Source organism: Leptonotus elevatus, chromosome 19, assembly GCF_054856555.1.
Source record: "Leptonotus elevatus isolate MCC_2025b chromosome 19, RoL_Lele_1.0, whole genome shotgun sequence".
Classification (NCBI taxonomy): Eukaryota; Metazoa; Chordata; class Actinopteri; order Syngnathiformes; family Syngnathidae; genus Leptonotus; species Leptonotus elevatus.
In genome coordinates this window covers 11,226,303-11,251,352 of record NC_141257.1, presented here as the reverse complement: position 1 = coordinate 11,251,352, position 25,050 = coordinate 11,226,303, and the positions used below count along the sequence as shown (strand labels likewise).

General features: G+C 43.2%; 1 protein-coding gene and 2 long non-coding RNA genes across 9 annotated transcripts in view; 2 read left to right on the top strand and 1 right to left on the bottom strand.

Moving 5' to 3' along the window:
• hivep1 (HIVEP zinc finger 1) overlaps positions 1-17,386 on the top strand; it is a 56,539-nt gene extending 39,153 nt beyond the window's left edge. For all 5 annotated transcript variants that reach the window (XM_086062510.1, XM_086062512.1, XM_086062511.1 and 2 more), the window contains 7 exons: positions 3,159-3,212; positions 5,090-10,740; positions 10,812-10,945; positions 11,518-11,693; positions 12,857-12,958; positions 13,374-13,882; positions 15,785-17,386. In XM_086062510.1, the coding sequence (XP_085918636.1) occupies positions 3,159-3,212; positions 5,090-10,740; positions 10,812-10,945; positions 11,518-11,693; positions 12,857-12,958; positions 13,374-13,882; positions 15,785-16,768 (7,610 nt within the window). In that variant the 3' untranslated portion in view covers positions 16,769-17,386. The remainder of the gene's footprint in view (positions 1-3,158; positions 3,213-5,089; positions 10,741-10,811; positions 10,946-11,517; positions 11,694-12,856; positions 12,959-13,373; positions 13,883-15,784) is intronic.
• A 1,282-nt stretch (positions 17,387-18,668) lies between these two features.
• On the top strand, positions 18,669-20,703 carry LOC147157953 (uncharacterized). Its single transcript, XR_015091200.1, has 5 exons — positions 18,669-18,763; positions 18,990-19,043; positions 19,735-19,826; positions 20,029-20,095; positions 20,569-20,703. It is a non-coding gene; the product is annotated as an uncharacterized LOC147157953 (long non-coding RNA).
• Positions 19,222-24,772, bottom strand: LOC147157952 (uncharacterized). 3 transcript variants are annotated; one of them, XR_015091197.1, is made up of 10 exons: positions 24,099-24,772; positions 23,998-24,032; positions 23,802-23,879; positions 23,551-23,652; positions 23,332-23,398; positions 22,981-23,016; positions 22,105-22,198; positions 21,692-21,781; positions 21,421-21,478; positions 19,222-19,951 (listed from the first exon to the last, which is right to left on the bottom strand). It is a non-coding gene; the product is annotated as an uncharacterized LOC147157952 (long non-coding RNA). The 3 variants fall into 3 exon arrangements; XR_015091198.1 differs by lacking the exon at positions 22,981-23,016; XR_015091199.1 differs by lacking the exon at positions 19,222-19,951 and having other exon boundaries at positions 21,288-21,478.
• Positions 24,773-25,050: the final 278 nt, after the last annotated feature.

Sequence of the window (25,050 nt, the reverse complement as noted above, 5' to 3'; positions counted from 1 at the left end):
TAATGAGGGAAATTTGAACCGTATAATCATTCCCTGCTGTCTTAATAACTTGGCCTGCGTGTATGGAATATTTTGTCCTTATTAAGGGTGAGGGATGAAGGGACCGCAGCCTTGTCCCTTTCTACTCATTGTTTCCTGCGTTGTGAGCATGACTTCATGGGTGTCGTTTGGCATGAAGGGTCTAGTTTGTGGTTAGTTATGTGAGGAGTACAGTTTTGATTCATACACAAGCGCTAATGCCGAGTTGGGCGGTATAAATCACCTATGCCATGTTTTGCCAGTGTGGTCAAATAAGTAACAAGGCAAGCTGTAGTGTTTTCAACAAAGATGTTGGTGACACCAAGATAAATTACAAATGAAGACTCTGGAGTGTCGTTTCAGCGTGTCTTCATAAGCATGTGGTGAAAATTGTAAATACAAAAATAAAGTCAATCGCTACGCACACAATGTAACACTAATACAAAAAAAACAAACCCAAAGTGCATCGATTACGTTCTGATAACAAATCGACGAAAATAAGCATTAATATCCATGCTAGTAAGCATAAAGTATAATAAAATGAAATTAAGGGCATTTCTGCCTGATAATTCAAAGTGGATGGCACTGGATAGCGTTTAGGCTCTGCTCCTGCGTTTTTCCTGTCGCGGAAGATAGCGCCCCGGGAGTACGTCATCGGAAACCGGAAGTACGTTAAACGATCATATTATTATTATTAATTATTATTATTAAAAATTACCATCCAAACAATTAACAGACATATTTCTAACATTATTATTTCAAGCAATGAACTTTTTTATATTGAAAAGACCATGAAGGCAACACACAAGCTGTTCAAACAATAAAGCGCCAAATCATCTAACCGCTATCCAAGAAAGGATTGCGTTAGCATCGTTGTTTACTTGAGGAAACCTTGCAGCCTGCTAGCGATTAACCTGAGAGAAGATAAACTGCAGGACTCGCCGCTTTGCGGAACACCAATGCGGTGGAGAGCGAATCCAAAATCTCCGTTGAATGTACTAATATATTCTGTCTTTGATAGACACTCAACAAATGCACTGCCCTCTGTTGCTGTATTTATGCTGGCAGGGAGCCTTTGTTTTGCTCCACAGCAGCTCTGGATGGGAACACATTATGTAATTTGTGGCGTGTGCCCGGGATAGAAGGAGCGCGGCGGAGAAGGGTGTGACTTGTAACACACACAATGACATAATCCACTGACCTCTTGCACCGGCCGCTCATGTCCTGCTCGATGGATTCCCGGCATGGGATTACTGTGATTTTGGCAACCACAGAAGAACATCCTTTTTCGCCCTCCAATAACATTTGTGCGGTCTCAAACGAAATTGCTGCAATTGGTCCTCGAGGACTTGTCTCGAACCATGATGTCATATATAAAGCAGAATATCCGTGATGGATTTATTTTTCCATTCAGTTTCATGGTCATAGGAGGAAAGCGCATACTTTTTGCCTATTATATGAATGAGTAGCATGGACATTGGTAAAATAGAGTATTAACATTCACAAGCTGAAATGTGCTTTGTTCCTGCAAAGAGACACCAACGACAACATTTAGTAAATGTAACATTTAGCCGGCCAATCGCAGGGCACGTGATTCTCAGGCTCCCACGAGAGGTATGCGGAAGTATTACTAAATAATAGGTTCAAACTGTGTATAATGTTACTGTGGCTTTTTGAGCCCAGTTTTATATTTGCATTTGAGTTTATAGAATTGTTTTCAAGCATGTATATAGGCACTATTTTTGTTAAAGTACAGTTATTGATTTGTTTGATTTATAAATTAATTTCGAACATGCACTGAAATAAGAATACACAGTAACTAGTGAAAAGTGGGGAAAATAAGCAAAAAATAAACCCATAAGATAAGTAAAAGAAACGAAACAAAACATCAGCAAGGATGAGATGAATATATTTTCATAATTCAAATTCAACAATTGTAAATATCAATAAAAAAGATTCTGAATTGACTTAAAGTGCAATAAGTCAGGTCTTTCATAAATGTAAGAAAATACTTTTCAATTTGTGTGAACAGTAAATTTCAAGTAAACAGTAAAAAAAAAAAGGGCCTTTTATAAATGTATTTTTCTATGAAATTACGGGGAAAAAAGATATTAAAATAATCGATTCATTGTTTTATGAATTAATATTAGGCTGTAAAAGAAAATCAATTAGATATTGATTATTCAAATGTTTTATCAATTTATATCAGTATTTAAGAATATTCATATCTCCCTATACATAAAACAAAATACAAAACACAAAGTAATTTACAATACATTGTTGCATAATGCCATATTAATCTACCAATATGTAGTTATCCATAGTATTTTAATGTTCAATTCATACCCCAACAATATTTTCATTTGACTAACTAATAGTGTTTACTGTTTGTTAACTTTTAGTGTTAACTCACAGTGTTAACGTCAACTGTGTTAGTGTTAACTGTGCATTGTGTTAGATGGGCTTTCATTAATAATACATACACATTTTTTTTCAGCAGTGGTGCCAAGTCCTCTATAAATAAAAGTGTGTTTAGTTTTCAGAATAAAGCCTCTGCCTTGTTTTTGATGAAAACTACACACACACACACACACACACACACAAATACAGATATAGACATACAACTTTTCACACTTAAATTCACACCTTTGGGCCTTTTGCACCTTCAATTAACCTAGCGTGCATGTTTTGGGATGTGTGAGGAAGCTGCAGTAGCTGGGGAAACCCCACGTAAGCATATTTGATTGAAACATGTTTCTAAATTCCAATTTCACAGACTTTTAGTAGCCCGCGTCCTGTGTCCAGCTGCCTGTGAAAGTGAAGCGCACTCTGGTTCACCATCTGATTTTAGAGTTTGAAACGGTATCCTATACCATATTCACATTATTTTCAAAATGGGCTGTATGGCTGCATTACGCAAGCACCCTGCCTCAATGACGGCAGTAGTTTCCATTATGGAACGGTGCACTCTCCCGCCGGCTATGGAAGAATATCTGTTTTTCATTTAATCGGCCGTGTGGGAGGAATCCCCAGGAACATTACTTTCATTCTGCCATCCATTCACAGTCGCGTACAGTATGTGGGCATACGCATGCCGGCGCTCTCCGTGTGCTGAAAATGTATCTTTTCTTGCATTGCAGATAAAATCCAAGAGGCCCAGAAAGAGCTTAAAGAACCGACAAGCTCAAGGAAAGGTAAGAGAGATTTATTTTTTAAATTGTTATATCAAATAAATACACCCGCACTCTGTGTTATGTGTATATTTTTTTTCAAATGTCCCAGATTGAACTGGCGGATGTTACCTGACCAACTGTTGAGTCATGCTTCTCAGGGGAAAAAAAAAAAAAGCTAACTCACCAGCATGTCATTAGAGCATTGATTGAATTATCGTTCTTAATGAGATTGAGAACAGCTCGTGCGGAGGAGTTAAATGGACAAGATGACAATAACGAGGTGTATTTTTGTCCCTGCGTGCCAGTCAAATGATGACAACACTCATTTTATGACATGCACTTTTGTGCATGACTTTTACAATTACCTGATTAAAAACCTTGTATAGCCAGTCGGTTTACTCAGTCGCTTAGCATTGGGTGCATCAGTATTAAATCAACATGTATTTAGGCTGGCCTATTTTCAAAAGAAGAGGTTTTTTTTGTATGCGATGCTTCAAAGGCTTAAGCTTTGCGTGGATAATGGATTAGCAAGGCCAGGGCGTTCCTCCGTCTAATTATGCCAAATACCCTGGAGGGGCCGTGACCTTGGGAAATACCTTTGCAAGGAGGGAAACTGTGACAGGTCACTCGCTATTAGGTTTATGTAACATATCCTGAGTCACTTTTTCAGAGCCAACAAGTGATGAAAAATGGTCCGCCATGAGGATTGGTACGGGTGTGCCTCTTGTCAGAATTTCAACAAGAGAGGTCTATGCTGAAGGAGAATTAAGTGGGGTTTGAAAACAGCATTGGGACAGGAATGATGAAGTGAAGGTTAAAAATGCAGCTACAAGCTTTTTGACTTTGTGACTTTTAACATGAAATGTAAAACATGTGAGGATGTTCCCCTTTTGTTTTTACATCAACTTTATAATTAACAGCAAATAATAAAAGAAACTCCCATTGGACTCACGTTATGATGATGGCTGATTTATTTTTTAATTAAAGGTTATGAATTATTGTGTGTCATCGGTAATGTATAGCGTAGTTTCACTGAGCCAGTGTGGGATAGTGTGAATGTGATTGAGTGGAAACTACGGAAGCATGGAACCGCCGCTGTGGGCTAAACATTTTTGACTACCAAATACTTTTGAACATACTTGAAAATATGTTTAAATGTATTTGTAAATACATTGAGACATTCTTGTAGGCGAAATGCTAAAAACGTAGCATTTTCCCCCCATAATGCCATAAAAACAAACAAAAAATAGCATTAGGCCTATATTGTGTGTTGTTGTTTTTTATGATTTATGTTTGCAGTGCATGATTTGCATTTTGCATTTTTCCCATAGTGCCACAGTGTTGTATTGACTAGATGTTTTTTTTTTAGCATTAGGCCTACATTATACCAATACATTAAAAAATGTAAGTCAACATTATTTATTAGTATTTTTTAAGATGTATTATGTCTGCAGTGCATGATTTGCGTTTGTTTGTTTGTTTTTTAGCATTTCGACAACACAATACCAATACATTAAAAAAGAAAGTAAATATTATTTATTAATAATATTTTGGGTTTATTATGGCTGCAGTGCATGATTTATTTTCAGCATTTTTTCCCTTAATGCCACAGGGTTAGCGCATGCGCAAGACAAAGGTTTTTAAGCATTTAGCCTACAAATACATTCAGATGGATTTGCAAATATGTTGGAACGTACATGCCAGTCAAAAATGTTTACTCCGCGCTTCTGTAGTCTTAGTTGTAGGTTTAGTTTGCATAAAGGCAGCCGGGATACATTCCAGCTCCGGCTGACCTGTAGAAAATGTATAGATGAATGGGAATATTGTGTTTTATTTTGCCAAATGACCACAGATATTGAAAATGCGCTCCTTTAATATCGTTTCCTGTTTGTCCCCAGGTATATCTGAAAGCAGTCGACAAATTGAAGATAACATCAAAGGCCTGAAGAGGAAGAAGGTTGTTGCAGAGAACAAGCAAAAGAAAATTCCGAAATCGCCAGTGAAGAAACCACCGCAGTTGAAAACTCCCGAAACTGTCAAAGAAGGAACCCCCGAAGAAAATACACCTGCTTCCACCAGTCTTTCCCATAATCCTTCGACATCACTGAGCGAGAAAAGAGAGCCACAGGATGATCAACCTGTTGAACCATCCCCCGACAAAGGGGAATCGGTCACTGACCGTGAAAGGCTAAAGCGAGAAGACAGCGAATCAACGCCACCATCACACAGACCGACCAATGATGAGGAAGAGGGTTCTCTAAAAACAGTACAACCCAAGGACGGTAAAACCCAAGCCCGCAGCTTTGACAAGGATCCTTACCACACCAGCGCTCCCCTTGATGTCCTACTGAAGGCGATGGAGCCCGACATGCTTACACTTACCGAGAGGAAGACCTTCCAAGTCACAGCTGCTCCAAAACCGACTTGTACCCTTCAAGCTCATGCCGCGGGCGAATTATCAACCATGCCGGCTGTTAATATCGGTCTCCATACTCAAACGTCTCCTATGCAGACGTATTATATTGACAAACGGGGTCATTTCATTGGCATTGCTGCACCGTTGCAGGACAGCGTACAGGCATCTACGCAGGGTGACCCTTTGCAGTCGTTATCGTTTGCGAATCAACATTTTATTCCTGTCGTATCTAATCCGGAAAAGCCGAGGCTTCACATGAGTTTTAATGCCGGACTGTCCACTATAAGTCACGCGCCGGCTCCCTCGGGCTCAAATGCTTTGCCAAAAAGCCAACCCCCGATTCTGCAAACCTGCCAGTCGCTCTCAGCAAGCGTGCCCAGCACCATTCAGGTCCCAGTTACACCTGGAAACAACCACGTTCAGATTACAACTGTGATGAATTTTGGGTCCGAGCAGGTTCCGAAGGACCAAAAGGCCAAGAAGCCAGGAAAATATGTTTGCGAATACTGCAACCGGGCATGCGCAAAACCCAGCGTGCTGCTCAAGCATATCAGGTCTCACACGGGAGAAAGACCGTACCCCTGCGTAACTTGCGGATTTTCCTTCAAAACCAAGAGCAACTTGTACAAGCACAAGAAATCACACGCTCACGCCATAAAACTCGGTCTCATCGCACGCTCCGAATCGGGAGGTCCGCCGCTGTCGCAAGATTCCGACAAAGCCCTCGGAACTCATTCGGAGGCGGAGGAGAGCGGAGACAGCGACGACGACGGAAGTACCGTCGACCTGGATCCGGACTCATCGCAAAGCAGTGCAGCGGCTCTGTCGGAGAATAGCACCCAGAGCGCCGGCACAACCCGAACAAACTACGGAGAAACGGACTCGACGGCTGTTTTCGACTCAATGAAACCGGCTCTTGCCCAAAGAGGCCAGGAGCCCAAAGCGACGGCCGTGCTACCAAAAGTTGTCGTGTACCCAGTTAATGTTTCACCCCTGAGGGCAGATAGCCCTCGAGTTACCGGCGCCGCACCCGAACAAGCCGCTTCGCAACGGCAACGAGAGTTTCCAAATGTTAATTTGAGAGCTAACGTCACGGTTTTGTCATCTCTGAAAGAGGTAGTCTGTACAAGTCCCTCACTTGATACCGTGAGCGAAGATGAAGACCAGCAGTGCAAGTCACCACTTTTAAGTGGGCACGGTCAGCTTCAGAGGCAACAAGCAACAGACTTTTCTCAACAGCAACAAGCTAAGTGTCTACTTAGCCCCCGTAGTTTGGGAAGCACAGATTCCGGCTACTTCTCTCGCTCCGAAAGTGCCGACCAAGCGATGAGTCCGCCTAGTCCGTTTGTAAAAATAACGCCACCGGCCGAAATTGACGTATCCAGAAAGGATAGTCCTAATGTCCCTCCTGTTATTTCTACAGTCACGCATGTAGCAGCGGAGCAGAGGTCACAAGCAAAAGAGGGACAGATGCGCCCCCCGTTGGAGACCAAAGCCCTTTCTCTCGAAGAAAGAATCTCAAAGCTGATATCGGATAATGAGGCGGTGGTGGACAACAAGCAATTGGATAGTGTTAAACCCAGGCGGACATCTCTGTCCAGGAGAGGTAGCATAGACTCTCCGAAGTCCTACATATTTAAAGATTCCTTTCAGTTTGACCTCAAACCAATCGGAAGAAGGTCGAGCTCGAGTTCCGACATCCCCAAGTCCCCGTTCACTCCCACGGACAAATCAAAGCCAGTTTTTCTTCTCTCCGTCCCTTCTCAATACCCCCCGATGGAATGTTTGCCGATAACGAGGAGTAACTCTATGCCTACTACGCCGGGGCACTCTGCTCATCCGCTCAATATTCCCCACCCGCCCCACCCTTTGCGAATTTGTCATTCATTCGATGAGAAAAGTTCAGTCGGCGATGACGTGTTTTCATCCGCACCGTCGACCCCCAACCCGGCCATACATTCTCGGACCTTGGTCAGGCAAGCCGCGGTGGAGGATTTTTCCACCGGCGACGGGCACAGGCTTCCTACCGTTCGCTCTATGGACGACGCGTACCACGGCGCAAATAACGGCACGGAGCACGTGCAAAGGAGTCGATCTTTTGAGCACAGTCAAGAAAGACAAAGAAAACTTCATCAAAATAAAGGCACAATGTACGAGTGCGAAACATGTCGAAACCGGTACAGAAAGTTAGAGAACTTTGAAACGCACAAGAAATTCTACTGCTCAGAACTTCACGGGCCAAAGACCAAACCTCTTGCTGTTAAAGAAACAGATCAAGACGCGTTTCACGTCAACGCGCAAACAAATTTAGTTCCTAGGTCCACACGCGGCCCCGGAATCACGGAACAACAGACATCATTCAGAAAGAGAAGGAAAATGAAAAGTGTCGGAGATGAGGACGATCAATCGCCAACTGACACGAACCCACCTTGTTCAGTGAGTTTCGATTCGTGCCAGTTGCCGGCAGCCTTCGGAAACCAAACTTTTCCCCGGCATGCCGTAATGGTCGACATACAACCCAAGAACAACCAGCCAAAGGTAGCTGAAATTCAACTCGCAGCGCGGGGCGCAAGCGCTTCGGATTCAAGACTGTCGCCAATTCGAGAGACTCAGATCAGCGGCTCTGCTAAAACAGAAATGCAGAGGCAAAGCAGCGGTACTTCAGTCATTAGACACACCAACTCCCTCAGCAGACCTAGTTCATTTGAGACGGAATCTACGGATAGGAGCTCTCCGCCGGACAGTAGAGAAAAAGACCCCCCGAAATCCAAAGCCGACGTAACGGCAGCTGACGTCTACCGTGAAAAGTTACCAAACAAGACTACGCGAGCCGATTCCAGGAATCAAATAATGGAGCAATGCGCCGACGGTACCGCGGCAGTCACCGGGGAAACTTCCACACCTGCCCAACAATGTCGTCTGGTTCGTCAAAATAACATCCAGGTTCCTGAAATTTTGGTCACCGAAGAGCCCGACAGAGAACACGAAACGCAGCCTTCCGAGCAGACGGAAAAGCCGACAGATCAATTCAGCTGGCCACAAAGAAGCGAGAGTTTGTCTAAGCTCCCGGCAGAGAAACTTCCACCAAAAAAGAAAAGAATCCGTCTCGCCCAAATGGACCACTCGTCGGGCGAATCGAGCTTCGAGTCGAGCCTCTCGCGAAGCCTGAGCAGAGATAGCACTCTGTCGCACTGTTCCAGCATTTCAACCTCTTTCGACAGAGAAGAACCGTCAAGATCAGAAAGTCCTTCGGGAGGCGAGCGCGTCAGCAGAATTCCAGAAGCTCAACCAAAAGTTTTCAGCACACTCGGCGTGCCGGGAGCGATGAGGCGCGCGGCGTCCGAACAGATCACTTGCACTCAACCCTCGGTGGAAATTTCGTGCGACTACCGTAGCAAGTCTTTTGACTGCGCCAACGTCTCGCCCAGAAGAGGTCAATCGCCAATCGGTCATCCGAAAAGTGGACCGAACACTCAAGGCGCCCAAGTTCCACTTATTGAAAGGAGGCGGGGGCCACTAGTTCGCCAAATGTCTCTAAAGATCTGCCCGGATAATCAACAGTCTGTTCGGAAAGCTTCCATAAATCTTGACAAAGCTCCAATTACAAATATCAACCAAAACAGGTCCCAAATTCAAACCGTCAGCAGATTTACTGCGGCCCAGCCTATCGTCATCCAGTCTGGAGAATTACCCCCGCAAAGAAATGAACAAACGGTCCAAAGTATTCATCTAGGGAGCCCAACGCAGCAGCCTCAAGTCTATGGCCTTCCTCACCCATGGCATCAAACATCCAGAGTTCAAATATGCCAAAAGGTACAACCCGTGAGCCAGATTGTCGTCGGGTGTGATAACGCCCTAAACAAGCCAGCTGACGCGGGAGACAGTAAACGCCTCGTTCCCAAATACCAATTGCAATATCCTGCTCAAAGGCCAAGTCAAACATTTTCAGACGTACTCCAAAAAGTCTATCCGAATCAACCCGGTCATTATTCAGAAGTTGGGAAAAAGTCTGTTGTTTTGGCTGTTGAAAAGCAAAGAGACTCAAACATTCAGACCCAGGCAGGCGGTATTCCGCTGCCACAGATCCTGATAACCCACGAGCAGATGCACAACGCTCCCTCGGCGTCCGGCAAAAGTCCCCGTCCGACTCCTCATATTGTAGATGGTGAAACTCATACTTCAAAAAAGGATTGGACTCCAAGTGTCAGCCTTTATATTAAAACCAGCGAAAGGCCGTCATCTCTGGGTTCTTTACACTGCGCGCAAAAACTCGCATCGGTGACGCTTTGCCCGCAACAGGAGCCAATTGCTTCGAGTAAAAGAATGCTGTCACCCGCCAACAGTTTGGACATCTACATGGAAAAGCATCAGAAACGCGCCAAGGACGAAAACGGCGCGGCCTGCCTAACTGACGGCAGATCGGTCAATTACCTGAATTCCACTTTGTCCGAAGTGACCAGGCAGCGGAAACTAACGCTCGTTAGGCAGGTGTGTACAACGGAACCGGTAGACAGTCCAATCGAGACGGAGTCCCCTCCTTCGCCTCGTGTTAAAACAGACACCGAGAATGATCTCGACGACGTCAAGCCAATGTCACCCGACGGCACCGGTGTGGAAAAAGACACAAGAACGGTTATTCCCCAAGAGGCTCACCCCGTCGTAAATGCCACTTTGCCCGATCGGCAGGCTGCCTCCATGCCGGCCAGTCACTCCCCGAAGCCTCAAGCGAAAGTGGAAGAACACCGGCGGAACCCCGTCAAATCGCCCATAAGACCGTCAAGTTTCCACGGCGGTCACGCGAAACCGCCCACATCTGTTTCCGCGGCGAACATAAAAGACAGTCATCGGCTGTCTTTCCCCAGCCTGAAGACAACGACCACTTTCACGTGGTGCTTCTTGATGAGGAGGAAACCACTTCACACCCTGCAGACTGACCTGAAAACGTCAGCGTACGCCGCTTGGGCGGTCAACCCAAACAATCCAAACCCACTCGGCTTGCCCACAAAGGTGGTCATGTCTCTCCTCGACTCCAAACAGAGCTCAAAGAAAATCCACTACACCTCGGCTATAAAAACGTCCGGAAAATCGGATATCTTGTCTTACACTGGCAAGCTGAAAGATGTCATGCCAAGGGTAAGAACATGTTTCTAACGGCATTGTTTGGTTGGAACAAATGAAGGTAAAACAACGGCATACCATTACAGGTGCCGGTGACCCAGAAGACCAGATCAGTGGAAAGCAGAAGTAAAGCGCAAACAGAAACTCATTCCAGCAATGAGTCGGATAAGGAGCCGGTGCCAAAAACGGAGCCGAGACGGATCAAAATCTTTGACGGCGGGTAAGGTTTTGTGCCATCGTTCAACTGCGCAGGGTCATTCCATACCAAATCTCCCAGCGGGTCTAACCGAACAGATTTCGATTTGAATACAACTCGGTGTAGTTGTGGATAGTGATAGCATAACGCAAAATCTCAAATTTTAGGTCAATGTGAGCAAAAGTTTGGGAGCTATGGCCCGCCCAATTTTGACATTTTGTGCAAAAAGCGACTTGATCAATCTTGACAAAACATGTATTGTTGGAAAGAGAATTCAGCACGAATTGTACTTCCGCGATCATTTAGAAGATTGGTGCATATATGTAGTGTTTTGACCTTGAAATTGACCTTGTGGATCAAGACAGTAAATCAGTGGGGGGGGTATCACCCAAACCCCTGCTCCGATTGACATCAAATTTTAGATGTAGTGTTTTGCCAACACTATCAACATGTACACCAATTTTCATAAAAAAAAAAAAAGTTGGTTTAAAAAAAACGACCTTATTTGGGGTGATTTCGCATGGAACAACCTTACAACATAATTGTCTTTTGTTCTCATGTGGCGATATATTTGATGTCATGTTGCAACCCCACAGATACAAATCCAATGAAGAGTATGTTTATGTACGTGGGCGAGGGCGCGGTAAATACATCTGTGAGGAATGTGGGATCCGCTGTAAGAAGCCCAGCATGTTGCGCAAGCACATTCGCACCCACTCTGATGTTCGGCCATATCACTGCATCCACTGCAACTTCTCCTTCAAGACCAAAGGTGAGAGCTTGAGGTGTTTCCCAGTAAAAATGTGTTATATGCAGTCAGGTTGTAAAAAATATGACATTATAGCATTACATATACAATACAGGCAGGGATTCAACTTAACTCAACTGTGTGGTACTCTGCTGTTGTTCCATACGGAGGACCAAAAAAGCCAACATAAATAAATAAAAGAGAAATTTGAAAAGGATATAGCAAATATAAATAAAAAATAAAAAATTAAATAACAAAAATATATAAATGGGTATAAAAGTAACTCTATATATGAAGGGGGAAAAAAACATTCAAAAAATAAATATAAAAATAAATGTGTAAGTAAGTAAAAGTAAATATACAGGTAGGAATAATTAGGGGTGGGAATCTTTGAATGCGTCACGATTCGTGTCGGATTTTTGAGTCTGCGATTAGATTCAGAATTGATTTTCCATTGAGAAAGATTTTAGATTCAAAATGATTTGATTGACAATGATTTTTGCTTCAATCTATAGATGTGTAAGGAATAGTAAAGATCTACTCCAGTGTGACCCGCTAATGCTAATTAGCGCGCTACTCGCGGCATTTTTATCACCAAAAAAAACAAAAAGTTTCTTTATTGGAATAACTTGATTGTGACTTTTTCCTTGTACTCTGTAATGTGGCTACAACTTAGCAGTGTATTAGACCGCGTGGAACCACACTGCCCCTCAGTGACCAATCCGGGTACAACATGAACAGCGCTCCAAATAAAGGCACACAAAGACAAAGGCAAGACAAAAAAAATGTATACAAATATAAAATAATGAAAAAGAAAAAATAATGTAAATGAAAATTATTTTTAAAACATTAAAAAAAGATTCTGAATCGTACTAAATGATATTTTAATTTCACTTATTATTGTAACTTTTCTTCATTTTTAATTTTGGCATTTTTGGTCCTCCGTACTTCCATTCATCCTTTCTCGTATGAAAAAACAAGGTTTCAGCGTCCCTTAAATAAAGATAGTGTGATTCACCATCCGTTATGAAACTCGCCTCCTTCCCACGCAACACTGCGGAACAGTACTTTGTCAGAACAACCCACGTTCATTTAAAAATGTCTTTATCAGTTACTCATGTAAAGACATGCAGCTCGCCTTACGTAAGAAGCGCTACCCACCCATAACACCTTTCTGCTCCTTGCAGGAAATCTCACCAAGCACATGAAGTCCAAGGCACACAGTAAGAAATGCATGGAGATGGGGGTGCCCAATGGACTCTCTGAAGATCAAGATGCAGAGGATTCAGGTATATTTGAAAAAACAACAACAAAAAGTTGTCTGTGTGGTGCTGTGCTGCTTTGTCATTGAGCTTTGCCGCGGTCTAATTAGACATTCTAAAAGCAGCTTCATCCTCTGTTAACTCCAAGTGCATGTGGGCGGCAAGCACAACATTTACAAAGAGGAAATTGCTGCGTGTAATTTTAGAAGGAAAAAAAAAAGAGAGGAGACAAGCTGCCTGAAAGCATTCTATGGTTCCAGCCTCTTAGAGCATATTTGTTTTTCCACCTCTGCAAGCACTGGAGCTTAGAGGTGCGCGACGGTCCGAGGGGAGAACCCCACCGCTGCCGATTTATTGTCTTCCGAGCGCATTTGGCGAAAAAAGGAACCAACAAGGGAATGCCACCTGATTCAGCATAACAAACATACTTTTGGATCTACAGGAGACCGCAGTCAAGTGAGCAGCGCCGACCGCCAAGATTCAGACGGCGACGACTCGGACGGCGCCGACGAGGAAGAGAACGACGACAACGACGACGAAGAAGAGGACAGCCAAGCCGAGTCCGGCCTGTCCACAAACCCTTCAGTGTCGGCCAGCCCGCAGCACATCCCCTCAAAAGAGACGGAAGTCCCCCCGAGCGCCCTCCTGGCGCAAATGTCAATCAGCTCCCTAGCGCAGCTGCCGGCTCCCGAACCCTACGCGTCAGACTCTGTCCTCATCATGAACCCTTTTCCGCTGAGTAAGCAGTACTCAATCTCCGGCTACTGCCCGAGCTCAACGCCCATTTGTAGCTCTCTGGCCGCCGCCGCCACGGAGTCCAATTTGTCCGACACGGAGTCAGTGCACATGATGAGTCCGGTATCGCCATGCAGGCAGATGTCCATCGACTATCCAGACTGCGACGGCCCACTAAGCCCCCCCGCGACAGGGACGGCCTTTAGAGCATGCCAGGTGAGATCCTTGTATCCAAATGGACTGTCATATATACTTCCGGGCAGCGGGCACCACAAGTCAAGAAAACCTTAAAAGAAATCAAATACAATATAGCGTAAATTCTCACCAAGAACTATGCATAACAAAAGTAATCGCTAGGCGATCTGTTATGACTTGAGCTAATGCTAAATGCTATCTCGGTTGACAAGCTCAACAGCTGTAAACAAGGCAATGCACTCACCATAATCGGACTATTTTTTTTCTTGTCCCACATTGAAAGAATGAAAACATGCCTGAGCTAGCATTAGCATTAGGCTAGTAGGATTACATTTTCCATCATTGCTAGACAGAAAAGCAGGAAGCAGTTTGAGTTGCGGTATGACGACACCTACCAGTGATTAGATGCGGAGAGAAACGCAAATGCGCAGGTGAAAATAAATAGGAAGGGAATTAAGCAGCGAAAATAATTGGTAATGGATTTATCGCATGAATCATGCGCTAAATAATTGGCCATGGATGTATGGTAGAATAGGACAAAACAATAAGCAAGGCATATAATGGAGGACCCGAAAAATTGGATATAAAAAAATTATTCAAAAATTAAATACAAAAAAATACATATAAATAGTAAAAGGAGAGTTGAAACTAAATATATAAATATAATAAAATAATCAATCTAAATAAAAAGGATCTGCAGGTACACTTATTTGTTTTAGCTTAATGCGGTAATGTAAGAATTCGCTTTACGCCACTGGAAGCCCCCTGGCGTCCATTATGCAAAGATTTGTGCCCTTACTTTGAATCAAATACATTGTAACCTCATTTCCACCAGAGCACTTCCAGCCTGTTTTATTTTTCCATTGTGTGGTTAGGAATGGTAAACCCCGATCACGCTTCAGTTTCGACCACAAGGTGTGTAGGCGGGATGCCAATAGATACCTCAGCTACGTCAACAGAGTGACAGAAACCCAAACAGCTTTGAGTCATTTCTTCCACCATAATCTCGCCGTTTCCCACACTGCTTATCCCTTCAAGGCAACCGCTACACCGCCGGTGGCGCTTCACTTGGAAGGATTTCACGGTGGTCAGCTTGAGAGATATCGAGAAAGGCCACGCGAAAACAAACAAATCATTTGCATTTAATCTTTCCTTTTGACATGTTCTCTTGTGCTTGTTGTCAAGAAATAGGAGACTGTCATTAAACATCACTTTAAGGGTGGGGGGGGGAAAGACGAGCTTCCCCAAATAAGAGGCCAAGTGTGCTAGCTTCCAGCAGTTTGTTACTCCCAGTAGAAGTTAACTGTAAAAAAAGAGGCATACAACAAAAGAGGTCAAAGGTTTTTAAATTTAAAAAAAAATTGTTAAAGCAACCAAACCCTTTAACTCCCTACAATGAAAGGTAACTAGCTCAATGGTAGCTACATGCAAAATGCCAAAGGCATGCTGCACAAAACTAGCACACTATAGCATAGTAAAGATATATAGCAGTAAATGTAATGAAATAGATAAAAATTAATAGAAAACGAAAATTGGAAAATCATGCAATAATTTGCCAGAAAATAAAAAAATGAATAGATGAACATAATTTAAACATGGCGTAATAATGTGTCTGAAAGGGAAAAAATAAGAAAAAGTGTTTTTGTTTATATAATGTAAATATGTTGGCATAATGTGTCTGAAAAAGGAAATACAAAAGAAATGTCGGAAGGGGGTGGGGGTGTAAATTAAATACAAATCAATTATAATATGGCCGAAAGAAAGTAATTAAATAAATATAGTCTGTTGTAATAATATGGCAAAAAGGGAACAATAAGTAAAAAAATGCATACACATATATTAAATAAACGTTATTTTATGTTTTGTGGAACCACAAATAAACAATATTTTATATAATATATTCTGTCTTTATTTTCTCATTAGGATCTGTCTTTTGCCACGCACCCTTTGGCGAGAAGCGACTGCGGCCTCCCAGTTGACCGAAGCACACAGACGTCCACTTCACAAAGTTCTTCGCACGCCCCCCCACAAGGTCTTTCCCAACCCCTGAGAACGGAGACCCAGACTCACCTGTTCAGTCACCTTCCTCTGCACTCCCAGCAACCTTTGCGCTCACCTTACAGTCTGGTTCCCGTCGGGGGCATCCAACTGGCGCCCGCCGGACTGGCGGCTTATTCCACCTTTGTGCCAATTCGGGCCGGCCCCGTTCAGCTCACCGTCCCGGCCGTGAGCGTCATCCACAGAAACGCCAGCCCGCCGGCGGCCCCCAACTCTTCGCCCCGGCCGGATCACGCGCAGACCCAGCCGCCCGCGATCCAGGAACCGATCGGCAGCGCGGCGCCCTGCTTCCCCGTAGGTCAAGCGCAGGGTCAGGCGGTGCAGCCGGTCGGTTTGGAGACACTCAGCCTAATGGGCCTGACCGACGCGGGGCTAGCATCCAGCCAAGGGGTCGCCTTGCAGGTTTTGGCGACGAGTCCCGCCTCCCAAAGCTACGCCAGCACCCAGACGCACATGCCGGGCCTGCAGATAGTCAACATCGCCCTCCCCGCCATCATCCCCTCGCTAAGCCCAACCCGGAGTCCGCCACCACGGCGGTCCGACAGGCAAGGGAGCCCCGACGCTCTCGGAGCACAATCATCTCAAACGGGGCGCCCCTCTCCCGCGCCCGCCTCTTTGCCAGTCAGCACCTCCGCAGGACCGAGTTCAGGCATCACGCAGACTTTAGACAAGGCGGAAAGGGAGAAATCCTCACGGCAGCACGCAGCCTCGCCAAGCCTGGCGCGCAGCGCGGCGTCCCCCAAGCGAGGTCCCGAGAGAGCAGCGCAGGCGCCCAGCTGGCAGAAAGTCACGGACGACTACAACGAGGTTTCCAGCGATGACGAAGACAGACTGGTTATCGCCACCTGAAAAGAAACCCCCAGCCAAAAGCTCTCCTTTGTTGATTTTCTATGTCATTGTAGTCACTTTAAGACTGAAAACACTTCTTCAGAGGGGTTTGTTTGTGCACAAATCACCTTTGAAAGTGCACAAGCTGACATTCACATTGTACGTGCAATCATACGGCAATTATAATGATGACCAATCATTGTATTTTTTATTTTTGTCAGCGGCAGAAAAAGCTTTTTTGTACATGTTGTATAGACGATTGTGCCTTTATGGAGTTTCTTGTTTAGGAACCTGTACATAATCCCATATAAATCAAGTAGTTGCTTGTTTTTATGTACATATATACACACCGCACACCAAGTTAGACGCGGCAAAACTATGGAGGATGTCACTTTTTTGCCCTTGATCATTTGTCATGCGTACATTTTTTTGAAATGATTGTCGTACTGGTATTATGTACATTTCTATGGATAATGGGGCAATGTTTATGTGTACAAATGTTGTGTTCAACTATTTATTATAATCCATCCAGTGCCCATTCTGACCTTTTGGCCCATCGGTATGTGCGTTATGGTAGCTTTACTTTGCTGTATCAATAATCTGAACCGTATGAGTAAAGATTTGTTTACAAACACTCAATGGGTTTTCCAGCGCGTACCTTGCATCTGGGACAAAGTCAGCCGGGATGGCCTCCGTCTCACCCGCGACCCTAAGCAGGACAAGAGTAATATTCCAAGTTTGCAGTGTTAAGTAGAAAAAGCACCAGTCAGCATTTCAGGTACGTCCTAACAACGTGTCTACTCTCCAGAAAAACGTAAATATGCCGAATAAGTGTAGAATAATCACAAATTGCTGGGTAATTCTTCCTTTCGGAGAAAGAGGTCTTAAATAACCCACAATAAAGGCAGGAGCAAAGGCATTCGTCACAAACAACTGCACAATCTAAAATAGGCTCAGTAGGTAAACACAACGATTAGCATGTTACACAAAACTGCACCTCCGCAATGTGCCACCAGTGTGATATTCATTGCTATTTATATATTACTGCACAACCCCGTGCTCCTCTCACCCATTAAAACACTTAATTTAGACTCTCCATTTGTTAATCCTACGAATTGCAGCCGATGGAATATGAAAATTGTTTTTATTTGACTACAGTGGCTGGAGTCGAGGTCGAGGGCTCTCCGAGGACCGGGAGCAAGCATGGCAATGCGGACGGAATGAGGAAAATCTTGCTCTTGCGCCAAGCATCTTTGCAGTGATAAGCGAACGCCGAAGCCCATTCACAAGGTGACTCATACGTCTACTCGGAGGCCCCCGCCACACCAACGCCACCCCCCATAGCGTTCAGCGCAGCCAAATGGCGAAGGGAAAGCGAACAGAGACATCTACAGGCCAATACTGGTACCGCTCAAGCTTTGCATTGAATTTGCATCAACTCATGAAGTCCAAAGTAAACATACGACTGTGAGTGGCCGAGCACACCCCCGTGCCGGCAAATCGTATTTTTGCTGTCTAAACTGGTCATTGGCATAAAAAGAAGAAGAATGACACGCTATTGAATGTAAGTTTCAAAATAGAAAACACCCAAATGCAATTCACATTGATTGTCGTTAGTTGTCCAGCTGTTGTACAGCGCCCCCCCCCCCCCTCTCATAAAAACAAAACAAAAAACCTAACAATAAATACTACATAGAGACGTGAAGTGTAATCCACGACCATCAGTTACTGTGTGTTGCACTTTGAAAAGCAACCGTTTCCGCGGTAAAGCCTTGCCAGCCATGATAGACCACCGGGTGGCGCTAGTGTGCAAAGCACATTAGCGTTCGAGCGGGCCAGGTGCGGCAAATCAAGACGGCGACCGTCAGGTGAGCACGCGAGCAAATGTTTGTCGTGTCGCACGGTGCCATTTCTCACTAGGATATTTTGCTTGCAGCAAGATTTGCACACCCGAGGGACACGCACGACAGCGCTTGAGGTCGAGGGAGGACTCTGCCATATTGTTCAACTCGATGGGTTTGTTCCTCCCTTATGCGGTTGACGGTAATAATGGACACAAGTTAATGTATTTTTTTTGCAACTTGCCTTAGACTGAACGGCCATACTTGGCATACCCCGGCATGGGGACATGTAGGGTATGGCCATTCTTCAAAAAACAAGCAAGCACATGGCGTGCCTCACCAAATAGTTTTTGTAGGAGGTTTAATCATCTCCTATGTGTAATTTATTCTTCCGTTTGTAGACTTGCAGGCAAGGCGGCGGCGGAGCGGCAGGCACCAAGAACCACCGGACGAGGGTAAACATTTTATTAAAGCTGTGTGTTTATTAAGGCCAACAACAAAAGGCTGTTAAATCAGGAACCGAATCCTTAGGCCCCAAGCCTTCCCCACAAAATGTCAAATAAAGAGATAGCAACAGCTTTAGCAGATATCAACTCATCCACTACCACCGACGGCGAAAAAGCAGCGCAACTCTTTTTATTAGGCCAACATCCCTTTTCTATTTTAGCCAACAAGAGTATGAAACCCCAGATTAGCTCAGCACGTTTAGAACAAAATCCGCGAGTTAACCAGTGAAGCCATGCGAATAATTAAGGCCACAAATTGTAATCGTTGGATGCCCCCAAATTTTCAATAACCTCCCCCTAAAAAGAGAAATCATTTGAATGTCCAACAATGTTTTTTTAATTAGGGGCGGTGACAATACTTGAATGTAATCAACTGACGATTAATCATAAATGTCATATCTGCACTAACACAAAAAAAACAACGGTTTTTACACTTGAGTTAACAAAAGTGGGGGGGGGGGGAGAAATGGTAAACCAGAAGCAGTTAAAATGAATATTTGACGCCAATGGCAGTGAATGAGTAGAGCATTGCCGTGTATGACGAGCAAACTTTAAGAAGAATTCCGCCAGCACCTTGTCAAGATTATTGTTAGGCCACATGCATCTGTCATAAATGTAATGTAATGCAACTTTTGTGCAGCAGGCGGCAGCGTGCACCTGAACGTTGCTGGCCAGCGACCGACCGGAGGTGATTAGAAGACAGGTGTGCACAAGGCGGCGCCCATCAGCAAAGTGAGCAGGCCAGAAAATGTTTGTGGCAGTTTTCCATGACGACTTGTTGGAGTGCCACAGCTGACTTCAGTTTGCCCCTCCATACTCTCCCATCTGGAGGTGTTTTGCATGCGCGGTGTCAGAGTCTGATGAGACAGAAGGCCAGGTAATACAATTGTGCATATGCACAGTTTCTCACCAGCCTTTATTTTGCCCTTCCCAGTGCTGACTCCTCTCAAGTTGTGGGAAGGGCGGAGATGCACCAGGATAACAATGCAACATGGACACAGGTAATTGTGCAGTATTTTTGATATATTATCAAATATCAACCCAACCTAGGACTGGCATTGCAATTGGAGGATCAAAAAAAGCGCAGGAAAATATTAATTGAATACTGCTGAAATGAAGGGCAATTCCAGACGTCACATCAAAGTAGCCTGTAATAGTTATGTGGTGGTGTATGAAGTGCACTGAAACAAAATCAATTAAATTTGTTTTACCCAAAGGAATCAGCACAAGCCATTGAAACTTTAGTACTGTTATCTTTTATATAAAGTAAATTTGCATAATAGTTTTTTTATGTCAAAGTATGAGTAAAATGACAGCCTTGTGAAAAAGTACATGTGCTTTGCTTGAATGATGAAACTGAATGCAGATATCCATGATGTAGTTAATTTCCAATACTAAGACTCTGCATTATTGTCATGTGCACCAACAAATGGAAAATCCCTGCAACTGACCACTATGTAGTTGTGTTTTGCAGGGTGGAAGAGCAACAATGTTGACAAGCCTTCAGAGTTGGAATATATTGTATGTCAAAGGGCAGTTTGATTGCCAATGTATTTTGGGGTAGTGAAGACTAGTTGGTTACAGGATGTCATTTTTATGAATGTAATAAATAAATTACCACATCAAGTAGTTGTGTATGAAGTGTTTTACAAGAACGGTAAGTAACTGCAACACATGTTTATTGTATTTTGAAGAAGCCCATTGTTGTTTGAGGAAAAAGAAGAAATGTATCTGAATTACATGGTCATCTTCTAATCCAGTTTGTCAGGTATTAAGTGGCAATAATAGTAAGTCAACATTGAAAGTAAGGAAATGTGCATTTAAATTTACTCATTTTAAGCAGTAATATAATTTTTTTCTACAATGTGAACTAATTGCTTCCATAATCCACATTTTGCAAACTGCTGAGGACCTTGTACATGATGACAAAACCTAAACTGGTCAGATTTTTTTTGTACAGCTATTTAATCATTAATAAATTAGAATAACTTTTTTTTTTAAACATCTTATTACTGCTAAAAATGGCTACATGAGTCGAGTATTTCTTTAACCATCTGTGCATCCCCCACCCAATGGTATGAAGCATGTACATGATCCTATGTGCAAGATAGTTAATGGGTATGTAGTAACGACCTTGCCACCGTCTATCATTAATATTTGCAAAGACTGACAACATTAAACAAACTGTAGGAATTGCATTCAACTCAACCTTTATTGGACTGTACTAACCCAACAGCAATTACAACATTTTCAGGAAATTTCACAGCATTATTTAACAATTGATTTTTTTTATTTATTTTTAACAAGAGGGAATGAAGCCTCCTACCCAAGCAGTGAAGGTTCTGGCCCAGATGAGGCTCACAGAGCTTGCCGTCGCACCCGGCCTGGATAAAAGCAGGTCCAATTATTTATCCGGTGTACACACGTGATCAAACATTCAAATGACTAATACTGAAGAAATAGGACAAGATGCTTTCTAATTGTCAATGTCTCACTGTTCCACAATTTTCTAAAAGTATAAAAATAACTAAATACATACAGTGAAGCCCAAAACAATTCCATTTACTATTTATTTTTGTCGTGTGAACTAGTGTTACCTGGTCTCATGTTTCAGCCAGCTCATCGTCCGTAAGGTAAAACAAAACCCAGATTAGTTTGGTGGTGGTTCTTGATCGACCCACTTGCCCCTGCAAAATATATTACAGGAAACAAATTACAGTAGCAGTAACACAGATCACAGCAACAAAACAAAATAAAAACAAACCTCCTGTACCCCATTTACTCTGCAACTAGTTTAGCATGCTAGCTTAGCTCCATTCCCCGTGTGGCGACGGGTGGAAAAGGCACCGCTGACCGACTGGCAAACAAGCCAGCCGCAAAAAAAAGAGAGGCGACTGGCCTGCTTGCCAGCCGGCCAGCGATGCCTTTCCACCCGTCAACACAGGGAATGGAGTCAGGACTAATGTAAGAAAGGAAGGTTGGTTTTTTTTGTCGTGTGAACTAGTGTTACCTGATCTCGTGTCTCATCTGGGGTTCATCATCCGCAACGTAAAACAAAATCCAGATTTGTTTGGTGGTGGTCATTTCTTGATCCACCATCTGCCCTGCAACACAGATCACAGGAACAAAATCTCACTTTTTTTTTTATAATTACACACACAACATACTTTAAAAGAGTGCCAAATGTCACACAAATCTTTTTTTTGTTATAAAAAAGGCACTGTATCATTCTGCACTACATGCACAACAAACTGAAATTAAGATTAACCAATCTAATGAGTTTGTTAAAAGGGTAAATTTTTGCAATTTTTTTATATACAATTGCCCAATGTTGCTGTGCTTCCTGTGTTAAAAATTATATATATTTTTTTATATATCTCAGAAATATACTAATCAGGTACGGTATGGTTTTTTTAATGTATGTTCACAAGCATGCAATGCAAACGTTTAACAAGTGACTAATAATGCATTAAAAAAAATGTTTACTACTCATTTAATACAAATAACCTACTCAAAGGAGGTAGGACTACATACGTTCTTTTGAACACGTAAACATGACATCTATTCAACTTGTAATATGTTTATATGTTCAACATAGCACTCAATCAAGTACAATAGTCACAGATTCTGAAAATACCAACTATACACAAGCTGTACATTCTACTTTTGAAATGTTATTTGCACGCCATGTGACTTTTTGGCATGAATAATCAACATGTCCCAATCTTAGAGTATGGCCTACAGGCCTAAAACTCATCGACAAATGACTTCTGGGTTAAATTTCGTCACCATACTCGTTACAATTTTATTCTTGTGTGCATACTTTCACCCATCTTTTCGTCCCCCCCCCCCCCCCACATAAACTTGTATACGCCGTACTCCTTACCTTGGCACCGCTCACCAAATCTGGTAACTCCACAACCTTGAAACGCACACAAAAAAAGGGTGGGGGTGGGGGGGGGGGGGGGGGTAGTTGTTCCTCAAATCCTACACTGCACACTTTCCATTGCCATCCTCACCCGACAAAAAGCCACTCGAGATCCAGGCAACTCTCAACTATAAACCATCAAGCCATTTAGGCCCCAACCAGCAGCTCTCTGAACCCTTTTCTAGACATGCCCTCATTTCAATTCAACCTTTCTAGCGTAGCACACACTTGGCATCCACAACCAAAGGCACACCCCAGAGATCAACACTCTGCCCCTCTTCTGTTGACACGCTCCCCCACACATCGTACTTTTGTGTGTCGCATGATCCTTGACTTGTGGAACTTTTGCCTCATCCCGTTTGGCTCCTCTTCCAGCCTGCAAAACGCAAATGCAAGATTAATAGTGGGCTGCAGCTTCATTTGTACTCATTACACACAGCAATATAATGTTCACAAGTTTAAAAAAAATTTAAATAAAAAGGAAAATGAATAAATGGTAAGAGGAAAGAAAAATGACAACTGCAATACCTCCGATTTGAGGGAAAACGAGATTTCGGACACCGGCAGCAGATCCGTGTCATTTTATCAAATGCCTCCCACCTGACCATCTCAGCATGTTCTGTAAATATTCTAGTAAAGACAAGAGGGGGAAAAAACACTACATTTGATCTTTATCAATTTTTTTCTCATGAAAAATCATTGGATGTAGGGTACTTTAGATGTTTCTTGTAATTATACTCTGAAAAGCCATTTTTAACAGCAATATCTGGAGAACTCACCTGGAGCCTTCTCATTTTCTACTGAATCTGTTACCCGTAGCCTCCAGACGTCATTGCAGTGATGTAGTTCAATATAACCTGGAACGGAAGGTACAGCATTAAAAACAATGGAAATACCGAAGAAAGAAACTAATAACACTTATCCTACATCTAGCAAACGCCAAACGGAGTAAATTGTGACGTGCTGTGCTCTCACCTCAAACGCCGTCGTGTGCCTCAAGTGCGAAATTCCTGCAACATAATATCGTCGTGAAAAACGAGAACAAAACACAAACAAACATTTGCTGGTGTCCTCACTTAGCTGACGGTCGCCATTTCGCCGCACCTGTGAACTGCACTTGATGAGTGCCCTTCTCCACACCTGTCTCTAATATAACCTGCAAGGCTGACCACCAAACGTCAATCAAATCCAACCTTCTTCTTCTGCTTGTTGAATGGTGCTTTGCACACTAGCGCCAACTGGTGACTTGTCATGATGACTGATTTGGTTTACCACGGAAATGGTTGCTTTTCAAAGTGAATCACAGGAACGAAAGGTCATGCATTGTGAATTGCATGGAGCTCCTCTTATATTTCTTATGCAACACAGCGTTTTCACCTTGCTCAGTCGGGTATAGTTGTTTGGCTCATTCCAGAAGACTAAATGAGCAAATATATTCATTTAGCAAAGTGGAAAAAAATTCTACCCTCCTTTCAAGGAATTATTGCTGATACTATGTTGTTTTTTATACAATATATGATGTGCAATAATTCCCAATTGTGTTTATTTTCATATTATTTTTTGTGTGTGTATTGTTGCCATGTTCAGGCGTTGCATCCTCTACAAGTGTATGTTTATAGAAATGTTTAATAAAGTGGGGAAAATATCCTGAAGACCAAATCGTCTTCATCCGCCACGCTGTCGCCATCTCCTGGTCAGTATGAGAAATGCTGTCTGTAATCCAAAACAAATTTACAAATCAGTTTTTCCCGTTTGCGCCTCCTGCTATATCCCATTTTCGTTTTACAAATAAACATTGAGAATTAAAGTGTTAATTAGTCTTTTCCTTACTCGTTCCAGACAACGAACCGGAAAATCAAGCTGTATTTTTTTGTTGTTGTTGCTGTTTTTATCTTATAACGGAACTCGAATGAGTCGTTTTGCTACTTTTTTATATCTGTTTCCAAACGTTATATCCATTGACCAAAAGAGAACGGACCCAAACACGGAATTCACGTCAGGATTCTCTCGTCAACTGTCACCGCGATG